At 53.5% G+C, this 25,976-nt stretch overlaps 7 protein-coding genes across 7 annotated transcripts; 3 read left to right on the top strand and 4 right to left on the bottom strand.

Annotated features, from left to right (window-relative positions):
- Positions 1 to 1,212: 1,212 nt before the first annotated feature.
- Positions 1,213 to 2,822, bottom strand: J4E92_002621 (uncharacterized protein; the record flags this gene model as incomplete). Its single annotated transcript, XM_051494024.1, has 3 exons — positions 1,213 to 1,836; positions 1,890 to 2,357; positions 2,409 to 2,822. The coding sequence occupies 3 exons, from the start codon at positions 2,820 to 2,822 to the stop codon at positions 1,213 to 1,215; spliced, it is 1,506 nt and encodes a 501-aa protein (XP_051355703.1).
- A 4,647-nt stretch (positions 2,823 to 7,469) lies between these two features.
- Positions 7,470 to 8,622, bottom strand: J4E92_002620 (uncharacterized protein; the record flags this gene model as incomplete). Its single annotated transcript, XM_051494023.1, has 2 exons — positions 7,470 to 7,517; positions 7,960 to 8,622. 2 exons carry the CDS (start codon positions 8,620 to 8,622, stop codon positions 7,470 to 7,472), a joined length of 711 nt encoding a protein of 236 aa, XP_051355702.1.
- A 698-nt stretch (positions 8,623 to 9,320) lies between these two features.
- On the bottom strand, positions 9,321 to 10,708 carry J4E92_002619 (uncharacterized protein; the record flags this gene model as incomplete). The annotated part of the gene is made up of 4 exons (XM_051494022.1): positions 9,321 to 10,082; positions 10,136 to 10,403; positions 10,458 to 10,511; positions 10,608 to 10,708. The coding sequence occupies 4 exons, from the start codon at positions 10,706 to 10,708 to the stop codon at positions 9,321 to 9,323; spliced, it is 1,185 nt and encodes a 394-aa protein (XP_051355701.1).
- An 836-nt stretch (positions 10,709 to 11,544) lies between these two features.
- On the bottom strand, positions 11,545 to 12,750 carry J4E92_002618 (uncharacterized protein; the record flags this gene model as incomplete). The annotated part of the gene is made up of 3 exons (XM_051494021.1): positions 11,545 to 11,863; positions 11,911 to 12,300; positions 12,404 to 12,750. 3 exons carry the CDS (start codon positions 12,748 to 12,750, stop codon positions 11,545 to 11,547), a joined length of 1,056 nt encoding a protein of 351 aa, XP_051355700.1.
- A 631-nt stretch (positions 12,751 to 13,381) lies between these two features.
- Positions 13,382 to 13,992, top strand: J4E92_002617 (uncharacterized protein; the record flags this gene model as incomplete). Its single annotated transcript, XM_051494020.1, has 2 exons — positions 13,382 to 13,561; positions 13,678 to 13,992. The coding sequence occupies 2 exons, from the start codon at positions 13,382 to 13,384 to the stop codon at positions 13,990 to 13,992; spliced, it is 495 nt and encodes a 164-aa protein (XP_051355699.1).
- Positions 13,993 to 14,681: 689 nt separating this feature from the next.
- Positions 14,682 to 17,647, top strand: J4E92_002616 (uncharacterized protein; the record flags this gene model as incomplete). Its single annotated transcript, XM_051494019.1, has 2 exons — positions 14,682 to 15,569; positions 15,620 to 17,647. 2 exons carry the CDS (start codon positions 14,682 to 14,684, stop codon positions 17,645 to 17,647), a joined length of 2,916 nt encoding a protein of 971 aa, XP_051355698.1.
- Positions 17,648 to 23,672: 6,025 nt separating this feature from the next.
- Positions 23,673 to 25,437, top strand: J4E92_002615 (uncharacterized protein; the record flags this gene model as incomplete). Its single annotated transcript, XM_051494018.1, has 2 exons — positions 23,673 to 24,201; positions 24,317 to 25,437. 2 exons carry the CDS (start codon positions 23,673 to 23,675, stop codon positions 25,435 to 25,437), a joined length of 1,650 nt encoding a protein of 549 aa, XP_051355697.1.
- Positions 25,438 to 25,976: the final 539 nt, after the last annotated feature.

Below are 25,976 nucleotides of genomic sequence, written 5' to 3'. Positions count from 1 at the left end.
GTCATCACACTTGATCTACATGCCTGTGCGGGACAAGTGTGAATGACTGTAAGGTTGAGACGTCTAGACACGCATCTCACGTAATGCAGATTTGAGGACGACTAACTACGCGATCCAAACCTGCCGTCATACTTGCTTATCCTCGCGTGGATATACAGTAGGTGCGATACGGAATCCACGCCACCAAGAACGTCGCGGGGCATCCGCGTCGCCCAAGCCTGCAAGAGGCGCGCACACGGGGGCTATGACTTGAACATTCAACGCGGTCTCACGAAAACCTTGTTGTTGTACATCTGAATTTCTTTGATATACACGGACCGTTCATTCAGGAACATGCATATAGCTCCCAAGAGGACATTAGACTGTGAAGTCAAAATAACACAAGCACCACCATATATATCAGCCATAATACTCCCGTCTACATCAATGACCACCCATCAATGACCACCCTCATTTCTCCCGTCAGTCTACTTCACCTCACGCTCAGCCACCGGATTACGCAATTGCCAGTCCACGCGCTGTGCCTGCGGCAAAGCAGGCCGGGCGGCTGCGAGCGCCCCGTAGACCTCTCCTGCGGCCGTGGGTCACGGTGGAGTAGTTTGGCGAGACGCTCGGGTTGTGTGCGTGGCGTAGTCGCTGACATTGACTGTGAGGCGTGGTTTTGCAGTGTTTGGGGTTGAATGACAGAGTGGTTCGATGGTCATGCGCTATGTGCGTCGCGTTGGCAGCGATTTTCTACGAAGGAATTCGCCGAGTGTTGCAGATGATCGCAGCAGTGTGGACACAACATTTATCAATATAACGTAAGCATTCGGAAAGTCAAGTTTTGAAAGGTAAGATCTTTGTATTTCATCTGGCATTCTCAAAGATCACAATAGATCTGACTCTGCTCCATTCTGCTGCAGCAACCCCCCATCCCTCATGTCATGTACAACGAGAGGCGTAGTAAGGAGGCGTTCTTACTTTAAAGGTATCTTAAAAACATTCCCAATCCCAGAACACCGATTAGCGATAGACGGAGAGACAGACAAAGGAAAAAACAAAGCCCGGCCGAAGCCTCGCTTCAAAGGGGTGGAAGAATGTACATTTCCTGATATCGTTGTGCGAAAACCATGCAACCAGATTCCAGATTGATTGAGAAGAGAAAGGAGAGGTGACGATGCGCGCTAAATCCACAGTACAACCCACGTTCAAGCAGCAAACTCAACGGCTTTATCGCTGACCCGTCACCGAAGAGCCAAAGTCAAAGCCTGTGGGTTGTTGCTGTTGTGGGGGTGGGTATGAGGGCGATGCTAGCGGTGTGTAAGCACCGGGGATGGGAACAGCAGCGTACTGCTGTTCACCCGGCGCAGCAGCAACATGCTCGTTCCTCCTTTCTTGGAAGCCTGGAGATGGCAGTGGTGGGGATACGGTGCCTGTCCGTGCGGGTGCAGAGTCGAAGCCATCTTGCTCGATTTTGGGTGTGGCACCAGTGACCTTGATAGGCGGTGCCTGGAGAGTGAATGGTTGGGGCTGAGCAATCTCGCGAGCGTAGGCGTATTGGACCTTGTCGCTCTCGCCAGCCTCAGCGGCAGAGTGCGGGTCAACGTACATTGGGTGACCTGGAGGTGGGCGCCAGCCGCCGGAGCGGGGAGACATGGGACCAAAGCCAGGGGTGTTGGGTGCGGATTGCGAGCGAAGCTGGGCGAGGTAGAGATCGGAACGGGCACGGTCGCGCATGGCCATGGACTTGCGGAGCTTGCGCTTAGACCAGAAGCGGTAGAAGACGATGCCGTAGATGGCAATGACTAGAACTTCGATTACGACTTCGATGATGCAGCAAACGAGAGCCCAGTTCTGATGAAGCGTTAGTATTCATTTTCCGTTGCCACCATGAAGAGTGTGCTTACCTGAAGACGGCAGACAAGGCCATAGGCGATATCGTCCTCGAAGAGATGTCGTCGCTTGTTGTCAACGCAGGACCAACCCCACATGTCTTTGTTGTTGTTCTGCGCTTTGCTTTGGTTGAATACGGCTGCACCAACACCCCACATGACGATGCTAAAGATGAAGAATCCAACAGCAAAGACAGTGTAGTATGCCGCAACCTTTTCAGCTCGATGGTGACCTCCTCTCCAGTAGGCGATGATGACAAAGATAGACATGACGAGGGAGACGCAGGCGATGGACAGCAGAAGAATCTGAGGCCAGACCTTGGTGTTGTCGGCCCATGGTGGAAGGTTGTTCCTTGGTGCGAGGTTCTTTGTGGCGTTGAAGATGGCAAAGGCACTGGCGACCATGGCAAGGACGATGAGCGAGCAGGCAAAGTTGATGCCCCGTAGGAAGATCTTTGCTAGTCGAACGCGAACCTTGATTTTCTATGCATTATTAGCAACTGCATGTGACTGAAAGACTGACTGAAGACTTACCAAATCCTTTGCTTGCTCCTTGTCGGTCATGGCTTCCCGCTTCTCAAGCTGATGCTCTTCCCGGAAGGTAGGGCTCATGATTGACATTGCGCCGGCCGGCGTCCGGGGCGGAGCGCCAGGCGACTTCAATGCACTCTTGAGTGGGGTTTTGGGGGTTGGTGGAGGAAGGTACCTCCGATCGGTTTCTTCCATCTCGACGGATTGCATGTAGCCGAAGCCTGTGTCTGCGATCTGGGGTTGCGGCTTGTAGTGGTTGGTTGGGTACTCGATGGGCGACCGAGGAGGATCAACCGGCGAGTAGACTGATGTTGCTTCGGCGAAGCGTGCTGCGCGTGGAGTCCTGACGTCGAGGGAGTCTTTGGAGCTTCGTCGTTCAATCGTGATCTGAGTAATCTTCTTATCGTTGGCGGCCATTCTAAGAGAATCCAAGGTTCACTCGAGGAAGCTGGAGGCTTTCATGTAGTGGAGAAGGGAGAGAGAGGTAGAAATGTAAGACAGGACGACGACGACCAAAATCCAGGCCAGCTTAGACCAGTCGCAAGAGGGTAAGAGAGACAAATGATAAAAGACGCACGACGTATTACAATAAGAGACCTGCTGGAGAAAAGACGAGGTCTAGCAATGGGCGAAGCGCTGGGCTTTTAGGCTCAGGGCGCTTCGAGGAGGGAAGGGTCGAGGATTGGATAGTGGGGAGCACGGATGGTAGCAGGTGGAGAAGGTTGCGATGGGAAAGCGGGCGGGTACTTACAACGTTCTAAATGTATGGCGCCTAGAGGAAGGCTGCTGGGAGTACTGCAGGTGGGCGTCTGATAGGCTGGGTGGGGAGACGAGCTGGATGCCAATGGCGCGCAGAGCGAGGAGGGGAGTGGTGGCCCAGAAATAGACGCCCGGATGAAGTCGATAGACGATTTGCAAACGACGCGCATCCAGACCTGGACACTGCAGCGCGAAGAGCTTGGTTTAAGGGCAAATCTGACAGGGTGCTTATGCCGTCAGTCAGCGTGGCAATGGCAGTTTTCCTCGCAGGGCCGTTGGATGGGTCAGTTGTGCGTGTCTGCTCTTGCGCCTCCAGACGTTGTGAGGGCCGTCCGAGGTATAGGTAAAACGAGGAACAAAGCCATGCCCACGCCTCGTGCCCTCGGGAGCGAACTCTGTCCAGCGAGCTGGCGTCGCGGTCGGCAGGGCATTAAGTGGCTGACGTCCAATGAATGCAAGACGTTTGACGCCTGCAAAACGCGACATGGTGGTTGTCGCCGGTGAGTGGTTGAAGGGTGCAGGGCCTGTGCATCACGCAGAGTGGGCGCTAGGGCGGATTAAGCGTGCGGGAAGCGCGCAGCAAACTCAGACGACCAATGGCGGCGGGAAGGAGCCTCCAAGACGAGAGGGAAGGCGCCGCCCCGCTCTGATAGCGGCCCACCTCTCGTCGAGTCCAAGGGCGACATCGAGTCCCGACAAGACAGCAGCACGACACCACGGCACCTGCGTGTCTCCGATCCGCCTTCAACGACTCGAATAAAGGATCCGCACGCCCGCTCGCACTTCATCAGCAGCCCATCTGGATCAATCCAAGAAGCCTTGGCTGTAAGCAGCTATCAATGCCGCTGTCGTGATGTGAGCGCTGCTGCATTGTGCGCCCAGGGTCTGCTGCACGACCAGGCACAACGCATGCTAATTCCCCTCGGATCGACTCACTAGCCTCCGACCATGATATTTACCTGGATATCGTCGGCCCTCTAGCTGCCTTGAGGTAGTTTTGTTTCGTTTCTTGCTGCACGGTTATTTTCGTCCATGGCTGCATCGTGGGGTAGTGCGAGACCATGGCAATGATGCGCCAGGCTGCTAATAGGGAAACATCCTTCTTAGCAGTGGCGCGTTCGCATCTCTCATGAGGCCACGTTGGTTTTGGTCAGTGGGCCGTCGCGTGAGTTGACGGGAGGATGGAGACTGCCATGAGTTGCGCCTGTTCCCGCCCGTGCCTCATCACCTACGCCCCAGGGCCCGTCCCACTATGCAGACGATGCTGATGAAGTTCGCAGTTATCGGTCTCGGCTCACTCGTAGTCAAGACACCAACGCCCTTCCATGAACATCACGAGTACAACCCCGGGCTAAAGCTCTGCAATCTTCGCAATCGACACAGCCCAAAACTTGTCCCATCTCCAGTCGCTTCATCGTGTTCCTCGTCCCAGCCTGCAGGCGCCTGCATTTGCCACTCCTCCTCCATCATGCTAAATCTTACCATCCTCCCATCTTCACCACCCTAATAATACCCCATCTCATGCATATCCTCGTTCCCATGCCCATAATTTACTACACTGGGACCATCCGTTCTCCGCCGGATGCACGGCGGGTGATCAGCCGGGGCCAAAACGGTCAGGCAACCCGTTTCGAAACTATTTTACCCTCTTTTAGCCTTCCAAAAACTCTGGCAGCACGTGGCCTGTGCGAGCAACTCTATAATCCTCCGCCTCCAGCTCGGATGGACTGTGCAATGTCAGAATATCTCACTCTAGTAGTCAATACAGCCATCTGATACCGGCATCCTTCACATTTAGTTCTGCATGCAACTATTTAGAGACTGCAGCACGCGACGCCGTTCCACATCTGCCTAAGAATACGAGACTCAGTCCTAAGTAAGCTTCCCACGCTCCTTCATACTTTAGTCCATTTCCAAGCAGTGTGAACAGCTTCTGCGTCATACACGTGTACATCACTATCACTAGATGTTTGCATAGGGCTTGAGTTGGTACAGAGGTGATGATGCAAGGCTATTGAATACACTACAAGGCCAGTGCCGTCATTACCGTTCAGGCATTGCTTCCGAAACTTCTCCGCTGCCGCGGTTGCCGTTCAAGCATTTCTTTAGAAGCTTCTCCACCACCCCGGTTTGCAAACAACGTCATCCTCCGGAGCCAAAGGCACGACCGCTGCTACCTTGGGGTCAACAGCCTGATTCCATCAACATCCTCCTCTCCGTTACTGAAGAGGCGACACATTGCTGGTATTCAAGTTCAGAGAGACAAATCTCGTATAATGGCATCTTGTACGTGTGCCTTCGCCAGCAACTGGCAGGTATATTCAGTGGATATCTGACAAGTGGCAAGTCTTGTATTCTACCAAAACAGGCAGCAAAAGCACATACCCGCTCCCAGACGGTCTCAACGCCGATGACATTCTCCAGATCCTGCACAATCATTCTGTGCTATCTCAGATATTCTGGCCACACTCATCTGCCACGATCCGCATCCAGCCGAGTTCCATGTCAAACGTGTCCAATTTTCTCGTTGGGCAGCATGGGTCGGAATACAAAGCGACCCTGTGTAGCCAGCCAGATGGGGTGGTGTGCACCGAAGAAATGCCGCTAGGACTCAAGGCTACAATCACTTATGCGGTAGTTGATCGCGATCGACTTGCCAAACAGCAGATCGCGCGTAGCGAAGAAAGCGAAGCAGGCTCGACTTCAAGCTTCCTCAATATGTCCAGCTCGTCCACCACACCGCTGGATCACCAACACTACCTGCTCGAGGAGATAGCAGCAACTGCTTTCAAACCACTCGCTTCTTTCATCAAAATAGGGCAAAACAAGCTCATTCCTAAGACAGAGAATCTAGTGAAGGTGTTGGAGCATCTAGGTGGGCCGCAGAAGGATCTCATTGCTGCGTTGTCGGAGTTGAATGGCATCAGAACACATGTAGATTCCGATATTTCGCTGGGCAAGGCAAAGGATGCATAGCATGTAAAGTTTGTCGCTCTATGGCCGCAAGTATACTTGACAAGCGCAAAACGTACGAGGACGTACTTTACCAACGGCGGTCTCGACTTTGTTGACTGCTTCAGCGACTCGCAAGACATATGTCTGCTCAACACTGATTCAGACTACCAGCAAATGGATAGGGATGTGCAGTATTACTACCTTGATCTAGAGAATACCTGGCGCGCCAAGGTTCAGATTTATGATCAGAGCGCTGGGGCTACAGCAGTGTATTATACTTGCGATTTCTCTTATTTATAAGAGTATCTTTTTATTAAGGTTATTAATATTATAGAAGTTATAAGTAGCTTATTTTACTTTACGTTATTATAGTACTATAAGATAAAGTAAATAGAACTAAGAGATAGAATTGCACATAAGTATAAGTTAAAGGGGAGAGAAAGCAATAAAAAGGTAACTGCTATAGGTGCTGCTTCTTAAGTACACCACACACGCACAACTATGGCCTTCAACACGCTCGCCATCGACCCAGCCACCGCGCTGGGGCTACGATTGGGTCGGGGAGTATTGCGGCTTTTGGAGAAGTGATCATGCGAGTAGTGTAGTGCCATGCCAGGTGTCCGAATGGTATTCCCGCGTCTCATCAATGTCGGGCTGCGTAATGGTCTTTCACGGGGATACGAGTTGAAGGGCTGCCTCGGTGTGAGAGGTGTGGATAATACAAGTGAAGGAGGAATGTTCTATCATATGAATACAAGCGCGTCTTGACGCTTGCTCAAAAGCTATCCACAGTGAGATGATCAGAAGATGAATAAATAGAAAATAGTACAATGGAAGCGTCATAAAGTCTTCCACGAAAAATGTGATGCGAAGGAGTGCCTTATTAGTCCTTCAAAGCCCCAAGTTAAGGTTCAGATAACTTCTTATCTCTGTCTAACATCTTACCATAGAACAACGGTTCAGGATACATGTCCTCTTCATCGTCGCTTGACGAGTTTTGTTCACTGACCTGATACCTGTCCAGCCCATCGTCTACCCTACCCTGGCACGCAAAGCTAATATCCGAAAGTGTCTTCTTTCTCCCTGAGTGTACGCTGTCTAGAGTCTGCATAGCAGTTTGCTTCAACGACTTACCAGTCTTCAACGTTGGTCCTACGACCTTGTCGTGCCAGTGTGTCGAGTGAGCGTCGTCGTTCGCATATACGTTTGCTTTCCCTCGACCGTTGCGTTTGCTCTTAGCAGCACTTAGATGTAACACAGGGAGATGAAAAGCTCGAGGTGAGGGTCGGCTAGTCTCTTTAGTCTTCTCATGGACGTAAGACGGCTGGGAAAAGGGAACGTCAGTGCGGGTTACGGGAAGGGGAAGTTCAGCTGTAGGTCCGCCAATTCCACCACGTTCTACAGTTACATTGACTGTGGTATCTTGGATTGGTTCTATTAGTGGGACAGGACGTGAGATCTTGGACTTCAAAGATTGAGGTGCTCTGGAAGGCGAATGTTTCCACCATGAGTTGGACTCTTCTTTCTTAGCGGGCTGTCGGAGATTTACGAATGGCACGTCTTTAGCTCTTCGTACCTTCGGTGCTGTGTCTGTTCTTGGGAAGGGAGGGTGAGCGTTGCTCACATCAACTATTGATCCAACTGTTCTTTCAGCGGCTATCGGTGGTCCATAGATTGAGCTCGAGAAGCCAGAATCTCTCCGCGCATCTGGCCTATCGGGTATGTTCACTTTGTTACTGTTATTAGTATGAGACGTCCGCGGCCGCAGCGGTGGGAAGAGAACTCCATCAGGACTTGTTGGGGGTGGAAGAGGACAAGGCGGTCGCCTTTCGATCTTCACCTTCGCCATTGTTTCGGGAGGCTTCATATCAGAGGGTTCAATACCAGCTTTCTTATGGCCAAGTTTCTGCTGGTACGCTTCCCAAACCTTCTGTCCCTCACCCTTTGGGCCTGCAGTGTAGATGTTCTTAGCTGTGCGGTACCAATGAGTCGGACCAGAAATAACTTGCTTCTGTTCACGTTTTTGCTTCCGGATTGTAGCTTCATCAGCATCAGATGGTTTATCCAAAATCTGGTTCTTCCGCATGCGCTTTGTTCCTTGCTCAGGCCGTACTGTTGACGCTGAACAGCGAGGAAGGACGGCCGAGTCTGACATCTTCCAGGTCTGTTCAAGCTTCGAGAAGTCGAGAAGTCTTGGTGCTACTACAGGGCTTTCCTGGTATGATACCTTCGTATTGGTTGCAGAAGGCTTTGAAGATAGTGATGGTGGTTTTGTCTCGTGTCTTATCGATGACGACACACGCGTCTCGGTGGGCCCGTCATTTGAGTCGCTGAGTAAACTGAACTTGTAATGGTTGGGCTGTGTTGGCCGCTGCTCAGTGTCAAGGTCCTGTTTGACTACCGTCAAAGGGCCAGCTGTGACCCATTTCGTACCCCTCGTGTTTCGTCGCATGCGGTGTTCATTCTTGGTAAATGGGTTAATGACTGTTCGCGGGTTAGCCATGGCGAAATGAGCTTTGAATGTTTATGACCTCGCTTTCGGTGACTAACGGGAGGGCACGTCTAATGTTACGGTGTGGACGTAGTCGATAAGGTAGTGAGCAGTGGTTACGCAAGAAGGGTAGCGGAGACGTGATGTGGGGTGAGAGAATACGCGCGCACCAGATCGACAATGCATACAATACTCTTGAATGAAGTCAAACATCGTATTTCGAGTCACAGTACGGGCGTGTAAGACAAAGCGTTACAAGATAGAACAGCGCTCTAGACTATACAGGCCTTGTTCTGAGCGCTCCTGACGACTGAACAAAGCAATTCACCTCTTACATCCTTCGCTTTTGCCTTATGACATCATGAGCAGGTTACCTTTTTTGTAAAAGCCTTGTCGCGCAAGGCAAGTCAGACCAGTGACAGTATCTGACGCTAGTAGCAGTGTGAACTCAGAACATGTTAAGAGTGAAAGCAACGAGAGAGACGACGCATCGTGATGCCCTGGTGCCTTGCCAAAAAACCTTCTCCAGAGGTAGCAGACATAGCCCAGCAGCTAAGGCAACACCAAGCCCCACGAAAAATGAATGGTGAGTGAACGCATGGAGATTGAACGTGAAGTTTTTGCCATTAAACGCTATCAAGGAAGCGCCTCAGTGTATAAGGCTGAGCGCAAGGAGATTCGTGAAAAAGGAAAGGGAAAAGAAGTTACTCCTATGAGCACTCTACGCAGCCAACCTCAATACCCTCAATCACCAGAGGCTTACTGTACTCACTTGGGACATTGCCCATTCCCATATCGACATCCTTCACACTGCCCGTCTCACTCTGTGTCTCGCTACCAAGCGCAGAATCGCTCTTGCGCCTCCTAGCCTCAGTCTCTTCTTCAATGTACGCGTACTCGTTCCTCCAATCACACAACATCTTGCTCGTGACGTTGCTACCGCCACAAAGCACAATGACGACCTTGTCTTCTGGGCGAACTGGGCGGCCGAGGGCCTTCTCGAGTCGTCCGTCATAGCAGAGAGCGACGTTAATACCGCAGGCGAGCTCTACCATGATGCGCTCGTCGTCTGCGAGGCGCCAGCAGCCCATTGCTGCTTCTGCGTCGGGTAGAACGATGCTTCGAACGTTGCCTCGCTGAGCGTATTTGAAGGTTGCGTCTGTTACGCGGGCGCAGCCTAGACTTGTTGCTTGTGATGTGATCTTGGGTAGCGTTATGAGTTCCTTGGCTTGCAGCGCTGCGTTGAGACTCTCGGCGCCAGCAGTCTCCATGGCGAGGATGGTTGTCTTACTCATTTGGTGTTTATCCATAGACTGGCAGATACCGTTGATTAGGCCGCCGCCGCCGACAGAGCAGATCAGTACATCTGGCTCGCCTGGGAGTTGAGCCGCGACCTCGTCCATGCAGGTGCTGTTGCCTTGCCAGATGTCTGGGTGATCAAAGGGTGGGCAGTAGATGGTCGAAGTTTGTGCCTGATGGATGCGTCAGTGTCTCAGTCAAATTGTATACCTGGAGAGGACCATACGTAGGGCATTACATGCTCCTTGAGATATGTGTCTGCATCTTTCCAAGCTGCACCGTATTGGATAACCTCGTACGCGCCCGCTGCTCGTAGTTTGGCAACCATCAAAGGTGCTGTGGCGGTGGGTACAACGACAGTGCACGGTAAGTTGAGAGCGCGAGCAGAGTGGACGGCAGCGAGACCTGCATTGCCACCGCTGGATGCGAATATGTGAGGGCGCGAGCCTTCTGGGAGTTCTGCGAGACGACGGAGGATGTAGTTGCCGATTCCTCTGGTAGACGAATCAGTACGTTATTGAGTAGCAGCTGAAGGGATTGATGCTTACCGTGACTTGAATGATCCAGAAGGTTGGAGATTTTCCAGCTTGAGAAATATTCTGCTTCTACGATTTAGAATTCCCTTTTCTTGAAGATGGGGCCATGTTGTGACGTGAAAGCGAGGAGAGGGGCTAAGGTGAGAGGGAGTGTGACCGTACCATCCCGCTGCTTCAGACAGCGCGTACGACTCTCTCAGCGGAGTCTGAACCCATGGGTTTTGCTGGGGCGCCTCGTCGATGTAGCACTCCTTGACGGCCATGATGAAAGTAGGGAAAGGATTGGGGTATCACAGAATTGTATTAGAAGCAAGTGTAAGATGAGAAGTAGACGAAGAGCTTGATGTTTGGTGTTCAGAAACGCTTTGTTTGGTCGCAGTCTAAGGGTACAAGAGCCACTCCTTTATCTCTACCATGATGGCTTATCGCTCCGCAAGCACCCGCAACCCTAGTGTCCAGGTCATGGAGCCAGAGGGGTAAAGGCAGCACTGTGGCACACCGAATCCACGATGTGTTGTATCGATTACCCTATAAAGTGCATAAATTACCCTATAGATTCTCGATAAGGAACAAGTGACCACGCTGCGACTGCAAAATGACACAAGCATGAGACCGGTACGCAGCAGCTTGGGCCAGGGTTTGGATTTCCAGAAGCGGTTATCAACGGCGGGACCATTTTCTGCCAGGGTTTGCCGCCTCCAAACAGTGGTGGACTTGGCGCGGCCTTGCCTATCAGAGGACGCGCATCAGTTGTCTATGCGGGTGATGAGTCCAGAAGGCCCGGAGCCGATAACAACTCGGCGAGACGGTGAAGACGGGGTTGGCTGGGAGGCTGATGTTAGGATGACATGACGGCTGCGGGATTGGCGCGAGCGATCCCCGACGGAAAGGAAAACTCTCGCACATGAGTGGAAGACGCGTCCATGCTCCCATCACGATGCAACTTTCCTGCGATAGCTATCGACGTTTCAGACAGGGCTTCCCCAGAACGAAAACTGCATGCGGACGTCGGAACAGATCATGCGGATCCGCAGACCATGTTGAAAACGCTAGTTGGGTATCTCTGTAATGCTTCTCAAGTTTACGCTAACCATGGGGTTTACGCAGCAACCTTTGGTTGATCGAGGAGGCCTTTCCTAAAGTTCCAGTAGTTTGCTCGAATCGGATCGTACTTTGTCGCCAACAGCTCCAGGGCTTTCTCCGCATTTTCTTTGCTGTTCTCTTCTTCCGCATAGATGTCGGCTAGGAGATCAAGAGCGTGGCTTGAGTGGACGTCGTCTGGCCTCTGCACATCAGCGAATTCACCCGCGAAGTCCTTGAGGGTAGACTTGGGAAGTTCCGCTGCGCGAATGATACCCAAGACATAGTTCCATGGGCTCTGGTTCTGGGGCGCTTTCCGGATGGCTGCTTTGGTGTACCTATGGGGTTAGTATCGTCGAGCAGCTTGGGGCGATAACAGACATACTCTATCTCCCGAGTCACAAGATCTGCGCTTGGCTTCTCCTCTCTACCGCCAACGACTAGGTAGTAGCGATGGTTCCAGGCAGAGTTGTTGCGCACATCTTCCTCGATCATGCTGTGTGTCCACTCGAGCTCTTCGGGCTTGTCAAAGAGATCGAAGCGCTTGACCAGCCATTGCCTGTAACTCCACACATGGTAGTTCTTGGAGTCCAATTCCAACATGGAGTTTATGAACTCTGGTTCGCCCTCGCATGAGCCGAGCTCGTCGATGATGGTGTGTCGGTGGTGCCAGATCTGGTAGTTCTTGAGGTGCTTCAGTGCGGTCGGGTTGAGCCATGCGATTTCATCCTTCAGTGATCGACCAATCTCAGAGATGGTTTTGGCGCGGTAGAGCCTGCGGGGGGTTAGCAGGATGGTTGTTGGAGAGCTCCCTGTGCGACTGCTGGTAGGCAGTGTCTCCTCCGAAACTCCGCAACTTGACCGAGCATACGACGTACCAGACAGTGTAGTGCGCGGGGTTCATGCTGATGATGTGCTCCGTGAGGCCGAGCACCCGCTCGCTGAACTCGTTCTTTGCCATGACGGCGCGCAGGTAGCCCATGGCCTCGCTGTACTCCTCCGTGTATGCGATGGCAGCGAGCGGATGCAGGCCGCCGTCATCCTGGGGAAGTGGCTCAATGTCCGCCCATGCCTCGTCGTCGTGGTAGTATTTCGGCATTCTTTCCCTGACGCCTTTTGCCTTGGGGTTGGTGGGGTGTGCGCTCGTAGGTAGCAATGCGCGCAGCAGGCGATATGGCGACAGGAAGATGGTCTCGAGCCAGGCGCGAATGAAGTTGAAGGCCATAGTGGGGTGCGAGCTTATGTCCGCTGCTTGGCAGAAAACCAACGGTTGCCATGCTCTTTTCAACCGTGTTCGCAGAACAATAGCAAGCCATTTGCACATGCATCAGACGCCCTCTCCACGCTTCCCATTTGTGTAGCCCTCCAGTCGCACGATAGTACGCCCAAAGTCCTTGGTGTGGCACCCGTATCCGCCTGCGAATAAGGGTGCCCCTTCCGGGAATCTGAACTACCACTCTAGCACCAGAAGCCATGTGCGATGAACAATACTAAGACACCACAATGTAGCTGGGGCTCACTGACATGCAGTCGCCGATGTAGACTACAAGGAGGCCTGCAGGCGAACCAAGTGTGTGCATTGGAGCATGATTGATTCCTCAGATGAGGCAGGCGTGACTGGTGGTCATAGGACATCCATCGCAGCAGCTCCTGCACTGGACGCATTTCCAGATGCACTTTCCCCAGCAACAATCCACTCGCGCTTTCTCCCACGTCAGCAGATAGCAGATACGCCGTTGCCAGAGCTTGCCCGAACAGACAAGAGGTCGTCTGCTGCATTACCTCTTCCGCTTCAACCCCTCCACCACAGCCTTCACTATCGCACCCACAAGAGCAACACGCTTACCAGCCCCGCAATGCCCGTCGCGGAAGAGCTGGCGGCCAAAGACGCCTTGATCAAGAAGCAGCGTGACGTCATCGCCAAATACCTCATCCTCGACATCGAAGACTTTCTGGCCGAGGCGCGCGAGAAGGCAGAAGCCGAGACGGCAGAAGCGTATGAGCGTGCGTTGGCAGAGGAAAAGGCCAGGGGCAGAGTATGTCGAGCTCACAGAGGCTCATCGCCAAAGCGTCGTCGCTCGCTCTGCATCGCCCAAGACGTTGCATCCTTCATTTGTTGCCGACAAGGTGGCTGACTCGCTTCTCTGTACAGTTGGCGAAATGGAAGACAATCTACAAACTGCAATACGATGGCGTCCCACTGCGCAGCATCATCTACTACAACCTCCGCAGCCTCTGGGAGTCATGGGGCACCAATCCGTACCATTTGCACGCCGCCTGGTACGCCATCATGCTGACCTTGCTGTTGCTCTGGCTCATCGGCAGCATCGTTTGCGGATACTACGAAGCGGAGCAGGAGAACGGCAGCGTGCGACTGGCGAAGCTGTGCAGGGGCATTCTGGGCTCTATCCCGCCAATTGTGCAGTTCATCCTCTTCTTGTTCCCGCCGCTGTTTGTACAATTCTGATGAGACATGGGCTGATGCGGGACGGCAGTGTCGGCTGAGACCTATGGGTCGAAAGTGCTTGCCCATGGCATACGTGATATCAAATTAGGGTAGAAGGGTGTAATGGGAGGGGGACGTCTAGGGAAGTAGCTTAAGGCACGGAATCTTACAATAATGAACGCATCATGTAACAACCAGCAGAGTCACGATGAGCATCTGGCAGTGGATTAAGTTCTCCAATCGTCTGAAAAGTCCCTTCGCTCACGATGTATCGAATAGACGGTTTCTTTACAGCAAAAGATGCCGATGCGCTTCGTCGTTTTCTCGTCTCATGTTGCGCACCGCTACAAGAAACGACTGGTCGCTTTGTTTGCCAATTGAGCGCATGTCTTGGGCGTCCGAGACAAAGACACTGTATCCTCACAGGTATATCTGGAGAGTAACTCGACCGTTGATTGCGATTTGCGTCTCCTCATCTCCTTGACCAAACCGCAATCGGAGCGTGCCTGGCAACCCCTGTCTGTGATGTCACCTGCTTCCGCGCCTTAGCGTGCCAGGTACCTGAAACCCTTATCCCCTTATCGTCTCCTCCCCCCGTCCAACGGTCGCGAAATTTCGCGAACACGCTCGTGCGACAAACGTCATAAAGCCTTCCCCGCCGTCGCGCAATTCATCTCTCGTATCTCCCAGCACCTATTGTTCGACGCGCAATGCCTCCTAAACGACGCGCCTACGAGGCCATTGACCTCACAGGAGACGACGATGCGCCCGCCTACTCTTCGAGCCCGCACCGCGCACCCAAGCAAGCTCGTACATCGTACAACCAAGCGCAACGCACTACATCTGGCTCGTCGCAAGCAGACGCCATCTTTATCGACGAAGACGATGAAGACGACGCCTCTCAGGAAGTCCCGGATGCGACGCAAGCATACAACCAGCAGCAGTACGACTACATACTATATGGCATCAAGGACGACAAGGTTGTGGGCTTGCGATTCTACAACGGATACGCAACGAATGGCGAGATGGTGGTTTTGAGTCGCGAACCCCACAATAGGTTTGACAGTAATGCGATCAAAGTGAGCAACGTACAAGGTGCACAGATCGGACACCTTCCACGAGGACCCGCATCCAAGTTGGCCAAATACATGGACGAGCGCAGTCTGCTTATCGAGGCGCAGCTCACAGGGGAGAAGGGCGAATATGATTGCCCTATGCAGCTGAAGCTATACGGCACTAATGACCCAGCCGTGAAGCAACAGCTCATGACACGAATGCGACGCGACGGACTTCCTATCGGACATGCTTCAGACCAACAGCGCAAAGAAGCTGCGGCTGCGAAGGCGGCTGCGAAGGAACGCGAGCGTGTAGCCAAGCAAGCCGCCAAAGAGGCCAAAAAGAAGGGCGCTGCAGTCGTGGGTGTTGCGGGTAGCCAGGCACCCGAGAGTAGCATGGGCGAATTTGCTGCTAGCTCTTCACAGGGACCAGGTCTCGTGCCAGGGCCTAGTATGGAGGACATCATCGGCGGAAGCCTACGCTTCAACCCAAGAAATGTCGAGGAGATGGTGGAAGAGTACGGCGTCAAGGAAGAAGACCTGGTAAGTGATGCGCACGTGCGACTCCAGTATCTACCACTAACATTCGGCAGGCGAAAATGCCACAAGCGCCCCAACCCGACGCTCTTCTTACTGAGCTGCACCCCTTCCAGCTACAAGGCCTGCAATGGATGCTCGACAAGGAAAGCCCCAGACTACCAGCACCGAACACCAAAGAAGTGGTCCAACTATGGCGACGACACACTCGCGACCAGAACGCCTTCACGAACGTAGCAACGAGCTTCTCGATCAAGAATCCAACACTAGCTTCTGGGGGTATCCTGGCCGATGACATGGGCCTGGGAAAGACTATTCAGACCATCTCGCTCATTCTGGCGGATCGTGCACTGAACCTCCGCGCAGACGATTCATCCGGTGCCACGCTGATCCTTGCTCCCGTATCGGTGATGAGCAACTGGAGCACTCAGATGAAGAAGCATGTCAAGCCCGAACATGCTCTTCGTGTTATGTTCTGGCACGGTCAAAGGAAGGAACCCATCACACCCAAGTCGATCGAAAACTACGATGTCGTGATCAGCACTTACGAGTCTGTTGCTTCTGACTGGTACTCGCAGACGAAGCCTACTGTTCCACGACGATCCGGACCCTTCTCTATCAAGTGGCGCCGAGTCATCCTCGATGAGGGCCATGGCATAAGGAACCCGAAAGCCAAGAAGACAATCGCCATCACCAATTTGATCGCGCAGTCCCGCTGGACGCTTACTGGCACTCCAATCATCAACAATCTCAAGGATCTCTACTCTCAAGTCCGTTTCCTACGTCTTTCGGGTGGTCTTGACTCTTTCGAAATCTTCCACAGTGCCATCATGCGTCCAGTCATGCAAGGCGACGTCCAAGGCCACAAGGTGCTCCAGCAGCTGATGTCAGGTATCTGTTTGCGTCGCAAGAAGGAGATGTCATTCATTGACCTACGACTACCTGAGCTGTCCGAATACGTGCATAAGATCAAGCTACATCCGCATGAACAGGAGAAGTACGATGCCTTGGAGGCTCAGGCTAAGGGTACGCTGGACGTCTACAAGCACAATATCGGGAAGAAGAACGCCGGGGATACTTACCGCCATCTCCTTGAGGTACTGCTCCGAATGCGACAAGTTTGCAACCACTGGCAGCTCGTGGGTGAAGAGCGCCTCGACTCCATCATGAAGCAGCTCGAAGCAGAAGGTGTTGTCGATCTTACAGAAGAGAACAAGGCCGCGCTCCAGAAGATGCTCCAACTCTCCATCGAATCGCAGGAAGACTGTCCGATCTGCTTGGACGTATACAAAGAGCCCGTCATCACCAAATGCGCTCACGTCTTCTGCACTCCCTGTCTAGAACGCGTCATCGAAACCCAACACAAGTGCCCCATGTGCCGTGCAGACTTGGATTCCATCGCAACTACCACAGTGAAACCCGCAAAGGAACTGTCCGGCGCTGCTCCTGCGTCGTTGACACAGGACCAGATCGCCGACAGGCAATCTCTCGAGAAGAACACCAGTACCAAAGTCGAGGCACTTCTCGACATTCTCCGGGCATCCGCCAACGACCCCACAAACAAGACCATCATCTTCAGCCAATGGACTTCTTTCCTCGATCTCCTAGAGCCACACCTCACCCTCTACGGCCTGAAGTATGTACGCATAGACGGCTCCATGTCCGCCACACAACGCGACGTCGCCCTTGAAGCGCTAGACTCCGATCCAAAAACGACCATCATGCTCGCCTCACTCGCCGTATGCAGTGTCGGCTTGAACCTCGTTGCCGCAAACCAAGTCGTTCTGGCGGACTCGTGGTGGGCGCCTGCCATTGAAGATCAAGCCGTGGACCGTGTGCATCGACTAGGGCAGAAGCGCGAGACGAAGGTCTTCCGTCTGGTAGTCGAAGGTAGTGTAGAGGAGCGGGTGTTGGGTATTCAAGAGGAGAAGAGGAAGTTGATGGGCTTGGCGTTTGCGGAGAAAGAGGGCGGGAAGCAGAGGAAGAAGAGGGCTGGAGCTGGTCTAGGTGACCTTCAAAGGTTGCTCGGGACGCAACAGCCTGCTAGTCAGACGCAGACGCAGACGCAGACACAGGCTGCTTAGGGTGGAAGAGGGTGGAGTTGGATGTTCCGTGTATGATATAGTGTTGTACCCGTAGTTGTGTGTTAGCCATTTCATGGGGTGATCTAATGAATGAACGAGTCTTCTTTTCTATCACTCTTGATCGCTATTGATAAATGTCACAGTAGTGTTGATATACTGCTGTGGGTGAAGTCATGATGTTTCTTCCGTGGACATATGAAGAGATGGTGTTGACGAGATCACCGGTACGTGACCGCAACGATACTCAACGGCAGAGTGATTTTGAACCGTTGGCCCTCAAACAAAGTCGTACTGACGTAATGAGAGGGCATGCAAACGAAGACAACTTTGGTATCTTGGAGAATGGTTGCATAGTTGAGGAATTAATTTTTGGGCCTTTAGCGCACGTGTGAAATGCGCGTAATAACGAGCAAATCGACATGTGTTTATTTCCACGACATCCGATGGCAAAAAGAATTTTACCCTTATTCATTGGACTGCCTTTCTATCGTCTGACTATGATCAATTGCCTGTGAGCATGTTGTGGTACTCCTGGCCAAATTGCACTGGTCTTGATGCTGTTCAACAGGGCTATAATGCGGATTTGCCACGGCGCAACTCTATCAACGCCGCACGACAATATCGGGAGAAGCGAATATTCTCAGACCAGATTCATTCACGTCGATGGCGTGTTAACAAGTTGCAAAGCATATTGGGGAACGGATATAGATTAAACTCGCCACGACGTGTGTTCGCCGTAGTCTTCATATAATTCACCTTGGGAGCTTCCAGCTCCAGACATACCTAGGTACACAGTCCACGACCATAACGTCAAAATGACTACTCGCGTCATGAAGCATATATTTCGGAGTGCAACAAAACGGCGCCGCTCAATTTGCAGACAACTTGACGCCGGGAGGTTCACTGCTGTAGATATAGCGCTAGTCCAGCTTCGGAACGACGAATGATGGATGCTTGCTCAGAGATGAATCGAGTCACTGCAAAGCCACAAGCAAGACATCTGCGCGTTCAGTGCTGCTCAGAAGGCATAGGGCCTCGACTTGAGCGTACTGGTGCAGCAAAGGCTGCGAGTCACGAAAGTATGTTCTACCTTTTTCCAGTGAAGGCGCCACTAGAAACAGGCGCCCCCACAAAGTGTATATGATAGATGATGCAATATGTTCTCTCTGGCAGGTCGACGACACATGAAGGGACATGGAATATGACCCTCAAGCAACCGGGGAAACGGACTATCGTCCTGCGCCGCGAGGAGCAGAAGCAGTACGCAGAGGTGCGAAGTTTTTATGGCCGCCGCACTAGCGCGTCGGCGCGCGCGTTTCTCCGACCGGCACGTGACACCGGCTAAGCTTCGGCGGGCCCGAGGAACCTCAAAAGACTTTTCGCCGCGCGCTCGAGCGACCTCTTCTCTCCATGGCCGCTGATGAATCATTTGAATAATTGATAGGAAGAGTAATACGTGGCCTAGGCTGCGACTGATTACAACATCACTACTTCTGAGGCCTGTTTCACGTTCCTGTTCGGAAGTATTGCGCGGTTGCTGCGGCGCTGTCGCGGAAGCTCGACGCGACCGTTGGATGACACCTGGGTGTTTCGCAGATTGGAGAGCACGCGCAGGCCTGTGAGACGGGCACAGTGCCAGGGACGTATGGCGACTTCGACACAGCCGCTGTCGCTGCTTCAGATCATTCGCCGTTGAGATCTGCCATGTTTCAGCGAGGATCCTGTATGAGATGGATGGGCCGTGGCCACGAGGGCGCAGGGAATGCCCTATTCTCGTCGTCTCTGTTCATGCGGTTTGCATTTCGTATGTTTCCAGAAGATGGCTTTTTGCCTGAGGATGCCGCGAAACAAAGCGCCGTGCGTCTGGATTCATGCGGTGCCTCGGCATTGGCGCGGGATGGAGGCCATGGAGGAACTTTCGGCGTCAGAGCGTAGGAGGACATGTTCGGTCGGACACTGCGGCGTGCGTGCCTCGTGCTCTCGAGTTCTCGACCCGGGTTTCCTTTGCTCTACCGCGGCGCCGCTCGCTTTTGGCTGTACATGTGAACAGAGTCAGTCGGCCCGTACGGCGGCTGATAGCGACGTCGAGTGCTCAGTCAGTCAGTAGTCAACATGATCGGTGAATACCAGGTTGCTTGCAGCCGCGGGGACGCTACGGCTGCCAACTTGCTCGCTGTCTTTACGACTCTGAATTTACCGGTCCTGCAAAGTTTACGTCAATAAGCTACTGTAGTACGTCAGGTTCACATGTTCATGACAATTACCTGCTCGTCTACGCCCCATCCTCTGGTCGAGGAGAACTATCGAGCATGTACAACTTCACGCGCGTCACTTTCAATTGCGATCGTCGTGCCGACGCGCCCGTATGCCCAAGATCTGCGCTCGATCGGCGACTTTCCATACGTTGGGGAGCACAGTCACTAGCCGTCCATGGTCGGTTTGTCCCGCAGCGTTGCGAGACCCTGGTGCCATGAGCACTTATGGTCTTGTCTCGCCGACTTGGGGAGATGTCGCCTGTCGAGGTCTCGTGTCATGGCCAGAGGACGGTCTGCAGAGATTTCGATGACCAGCCAAGGCGCGACGTGCCGAGTGATTTGCGATGAATGGAAGCTTTCGAAACTTAACAACATTGAATAACACGGGTCTTATCCACCCGGGACCTGGTGCTAACCACATTCACGGTCGTTTCACCGCGGGCTTATCGTATGCCGATATTGTCGATAGAATCCCACGTGTGTCGGGCTGATGGTGAGATCCAGCCCGTAGCGGTGCGACCTCGACCGCCTGCTCTCAGGCCAGCTGCTTCGGCAATAGCCACGACGGCTCCAGAACGCGGACCTTTGGGAATTCCCACTTGCCGTCTCGACTAGACGAGACACATGTCCAACCGATGCCTTTCGCATCAGACACTGGCCTCAACAATGTCAAGGCGGTGTCTCGCAGGAAGGGTTGCCCTGGCTGGACCAGCACACCGCATAGCACATCCACATGCATTCAGCAGCAAGCACCGAGCATCAGTGTGGGGAAGAATTCCAGAAGCCACAGGGTCAGGGACCAGTCGTGCGGGCTCTCGGGAGATTACAGACGAGCTTGACCCTGCTTGAGCATAACGCGAATTTCGTTAGAAGCATGTCTGACCGTGCTTGAGACCCCGACGCGGTGGGCTCAGCGATCTGCCAGCTGCCTTATCGGGGTGACATAGCCGTTGTCATTGCCTCTTCGGCAATGGCGACCTTTGATGAGTTTCACAATTCCAGAAGACGACGTTCCCGGTATCGGTGCCTTGGGGACGGTACGTCAGATTTGTCAAGCCTTCAGGGAGGCACCTGGTGCGCATCCTACCAGCAGAGACACCTTGCAACTATTCACGCTGTGTAGTCATGCCCTCAATGGTTTCGGAAGCCACACTTCGTTTCTAACGCGTAAAAGTAACATTGACCCGCGGCATGACGGAACAAACGCAGGAACCTGAGTGGCACGGTCGACTAGCTCTGGTGTTGGTCAAGCCGGCACACATGGCTGTACTTCCGATAGACGTGCTAGCGAGTCAAAGGACACACCATCGCGATAGTCAAATCATGGGCGAGCGGGATGGAAGCCCCAACCCCGCCAGGCTGGAAAACTTCCTTCGAGAGGACGAAGATCAGGGCCTCGTGAGTCTCGGCCAATGACAAGGCTGAAGAAGTGGAGAGAGAGTCGAGTGGAGTTGTGCTATGGAAGCCATGCGTCGTTCCCCGGCGCCGAAGCTATGGCATGACCACGCCGCACACGCTAACTGACACGGCCCACACCACGGAAGAGCCCTTCTTCAACTTGAGTCGCATCAGGACCCTGTTGAGTCGTAAGGGAGCCCCGCTGATGTGGCCTTCTAGAAATTGCATCGTCTTGACATGAAGCAGTGAGCATGACGACAGTGGTAGGGCGAGCAGACGGCGCGAAAATCCCACGAAATCTTTTCCTGGAGTCACGATAAGCCCGCATGTTGTACGGGGTCTCACTTACCGTTTGTTCCTGCATTGTACCTGCAGTAGACGCTATTCTCGATCAATAAGCTCTGCAGTCAATGTGGGGGATGACGGCCAGGCGGATGCCATCGGGCCTGTTCGAGTCGACCAACGCTTGTCACGCGAAAGACACGCCGCTTTTACGAGTAAGCCACTTAGGCCTCGCCGGCGGCTTCATAACTTTGCACCCGCAGCATTCGATAGCTCGTTTCTATTTGTGCCGAATCTTATACGAGGCACCAACATGCATAACTCATACCGCGGCGGAAGTGTAAATGGTGAGGCATCCACTTCATCCGCGTCATAGCCAGCCAACTGCGTCTACTATCGATACCTAGATAGAGCAGCTTGTTGCTTTGTCTGGTACACCACCACAATCGGTCGCTGCACGAGTGGTAGCCGAAGTGGCAGCCCAACACCTGAAACACACTTGCGAGATGGATTAAGGCCGCATGTGCAGCTATATGACCATGCATCCCACCAACCGAATTTCTTTACACCCTTCGAAGAAGAATGGTATCGGTGGCGACTTGCAGAGAGCTGCACACGAGTATGTCGCACCATTAAGAATAGCCGTGTTTTCGACCACTGCGAGGGCGCGGATCCCAGGCCCTTCAGCTCGCGGGCAAATCACGCTCAACGGGGATCCTGTTCTCGCACCATGGCTTACGTTCCTGCGTAAGCCCGGCATGTCAAGTTCTCGCTCCAGTGTTGCGCGATGGGTGTGGCAATGGACCATTTTTCTACCCTCGCGTCGGGCGACTTGACGCGATACATTCCTACACCTCTGGGCATGCGTGGCTGGTGGAGTTGTTGTGGACATCGTGAGACACATCGCTCGTACGCTTCTGCATCGCAGGAAGGCGTCGCGAGTCTTGTGGTGTGCGGGCAACGTTGACGCCGGCCACAGCGCGTCCAAAAGCATTCAATCAACAACGACATCAGCATGCCCGGTGTTGCTTCTGTGATGCTGGAGGGTGGCACCGCGGGCGGTACGGCGTTGTCGTGCGTGACATATTCAGTGGAGCGCGCAGCGTCATCACCATCACGAAGAGCGGGAGAGACGCGACGCTGTATGGATGTTTCAAAACATAGTTCAACCGGCAGGGTCTCGCAGCTATCATTATCGATTGGCAGATAGGATGATAGGCTGAATGATGCCCGGGCGCGCTAATCTCGAGGCGAGTTGGAGGGCCGTCTGAAAGGGCATGCTGTGGTGTGGTTTGTCAGACGAGACGCAAGACACACCCGACGCTCGCCCAGTCATCGGCAGTATCACCCTTCGCTACCCATCACTCGCTGTTCAGAACAACGGCCACACCGTGGCGAGGCTCAGTTGCCTTCAGCTATTGCATCGTCTCCATTCGGAGAGGGCGGTAGAACCCACTACGTAGGCAGTGTGCAGGCCTTCCATCCCACCATGTGCTGTGCTGGCGACGTAGCCAATGCCTGGAGGCCTGCCGGAACCGCCGCGCACATCTCATTTCGCGTATAGCCCCATGCAGCTATGCATTGGGCGAATAATTTTAGGCCCAAAAACCCATGCATTAATGCACTCGCTGCTTTTGACGCGAGTCAAGGCTAGGGTCTAATGCAGGATCCCATACCTAGCTGGCTTGTGGAGCTGCGCTGCGCCCCGGCGCACTAGAGCGAGCCGTCCTTCTCTGTGCGCTCATCAGTTCTCTTTTTCACTGGCCTGCCCTTGATCAAGGTTCATCAACCACGTCCCTCTCGTTTCTTTCCGCCGTCGCCGTTCAGGTTTTCATCTTGGGTCTCATAATTTTGTGCCCTCACACTCTTTGATCTTCATTATCTATCTTAGTGACAGTTTCGTTATTACGAACTGGCCCACAGTCATTCCTTCGACTCTCTCTTATACTGTCCAGTATCCTGCCTTCAAGTACAACTAATTTGTCCTCGACATCACTCGATACAACTCTATCATCGACCCTACCCACCAACAACAACGTGTACGACGACGACAACTGCTACATTGAACTAAACACACACCTACACACGCAATGGAAGGCTCATATCCCATCCACCCTGCCCAGGCAATGCAATCGCCATTCTTCTACTACAATCCGGACCCTCAAGGGGAGAACACACGCCAACACGGTCACTTCACACCCCACCCATCCGGACAGGCTACCTTCCAAGCACAGAACATGTACTACCAGAGGCCAACGTCGGCATGCTCTCAGATGTCCTACCCTCAGACCGCCTACGCCAACCAGATGCTGACTCCCGTTGCATCTCCTCAGCCAATGTACCAGAAGCCAACGATCTTGATCCAACCTCAAGACTCGCCGTACCTTCACCCCATTGACACTGACTACTCGTTCTCGCCTGCCACGCCTCCTCTTTCATCGTGCGGTAGCAACACCAGCAGCCCTCCTTCCACATGCGATGTCCTTCCTACACCGCTTCACGACATGTTCTCTGCTGAGGGTATCGAGGGTGTAAAGCAGGGCTGCGAAGGCGAGGTCTTCTCTGAGCTCCTCTCTGCCGGTCTCGAATGGCGTTCAGCCTCCCCACCCATGACACCAGGTAAGTTTATCCAATGTACTATTCGCATCGTCTTGCGCAAGCAATGTCGCTGCCTCGACGTTGCGTGGGCAACTCATTACGTGTGTGCGTGGACAGCGTTGCTAACTGCTTCAAGTCTACATCCAGCCTCCGTCGGCTAACCAGGGGTCCTACCTCCTGTCTGCAACTTCATGCCCCTCGCTTTCCCCATCACCATCACCAGTGCCCCGCTCTGCCTTTGCGGAAGCCGAGAACAACTTCTGCAACCCCCGCGATCTCACCGTCTCCGCCACTACCGAGCTTCCTATCGTCACACTTTGCCCCGGCGACGAGGAGCACAAGGTTGTCCTCAAGGGTGAGACTGCCAAGGTAGACAGCTTCGAGCCTGCTCAGTCGTTCCACTTCACTGGACTCCCTACTTTCGAGCCCCTGTTCGAGCTTGACTGCGAGGACGACTTCACTGGCCTGGTCAACTTCTCCACCGACAACGCCCACTTTTGCGGCAGCAAGCGCCAGCGCACTGACCTAGGTGCCTTTTCTCCCGAAGAGGACTTCCTCAGCGACGAGAGCTTCACCGACTTCGAGGAGGAGCTTGTCAACGGCCTGCCCCTTACCCCTGCCACCAGCGATTTTGACATGTCGGCCACTTCCGACATGAAGAGGCGTACAGTCAAGAAGGCTCGTTCCGAGTTCAGCGAGACAGAGTCCGACTACCAGGGTAAGCAACAGACATCCGGTGATGACAACACCATGTCTGGAGCATCAAGCCAACAAGAATCAGGTCAAGCCGAAAACGCTGTCGGCTCCAGCTCAGACGAACACGCCACTCCCGTCGCGCCTACCAGCCGTCGCGGTCGCAAGCAGTCGCTCACCGACGACCCTTCCAAGACCTTCGTCTGCACTCTGTGCTCGCGTCGCTTCCGCCGTCAAGAGCACCTCAAGCGCCACTACCGCTCTCTCCACACTCACGACAAGCCCTTTGAGTGCACCGACTGCGGTAAGAAGTTCTCCAGGAGCGACAACCTGTCGCAGCACCAGCGCACCCACGGCACTGGCGCTGTCAGTCTCGAGGTCATGGGCTCCGACTTCCATCACTCGGACATGCAGCACGGCCAACCCGGCGCGTTCGGCGCACAGGCGCCTTCCACCATGGGCGAGATCCTCTACAACGCCGCTGCCGAGATCCCCACATCAAGCTCAGACGGATCCGAGAACGAGTCTTCCCCCAGCCAGAAGAAGCGCAAGAGGAACGAGTAAACCTTCTTCTCTACCACACTTCTCCTTTCAACTCTTAACGACTCTTCATGACCCCCACAACACCTGGTAGAAGGATTATACATCATGCCACACGGCTGCTCGTCCACCCTCACGACATGGCTAGACAGGCGGCACCGATCTACATCAGCGGCTCGAGCTTGCACAATCTGCAGCTAAAACTCTACGCTTCCCTTCTCCCACTGTATTCTACATACCCGATCTGGCTGTACCAACATGCGAGATTGGCATTTTCTTCTCATCGCTTGGTTTTGCGTTTAGCACGGCTTATCGGGACTTCTGGGGCGGACCTTGGCGGACGGATAGATCTGGTGTTTTTCTTGGTTTCACTTTTACGACGACATGGCCATTACCCTACACCGGCCACTGTCGCCGCGTTACCCCGCTGTTTATCTTGCGCTTCCTACACTCGTTGTAATCGGGCAGCCCCATCTGAGCACCCTCTGACATTCTGGGAATCTTCGCTTCTTTCTCATCACATACACATGTAATTGTCAGACTTTTACAATCTGCTCAGCAAT

Source organism: Alternaria infectoria (genome assembly GCF_024043175.1).
Source record: "Alternaria infectoria strain BMP 0036 chromosome Unknown scaffold_3, whole genome shotgun sequence".
Taxonomy (NCBI): Eukaryota; Fungi; Ascomycota; class Dothideomycetes; order Pleosporales; family Pleosporaceae; genus Alternaria; species Alternaria infectoria.
The sequence above is the reverse complement of the archived record's forward strand: the minus strand, read 5'-3'. Positions and strand labels throughout refer to the sequence as shown.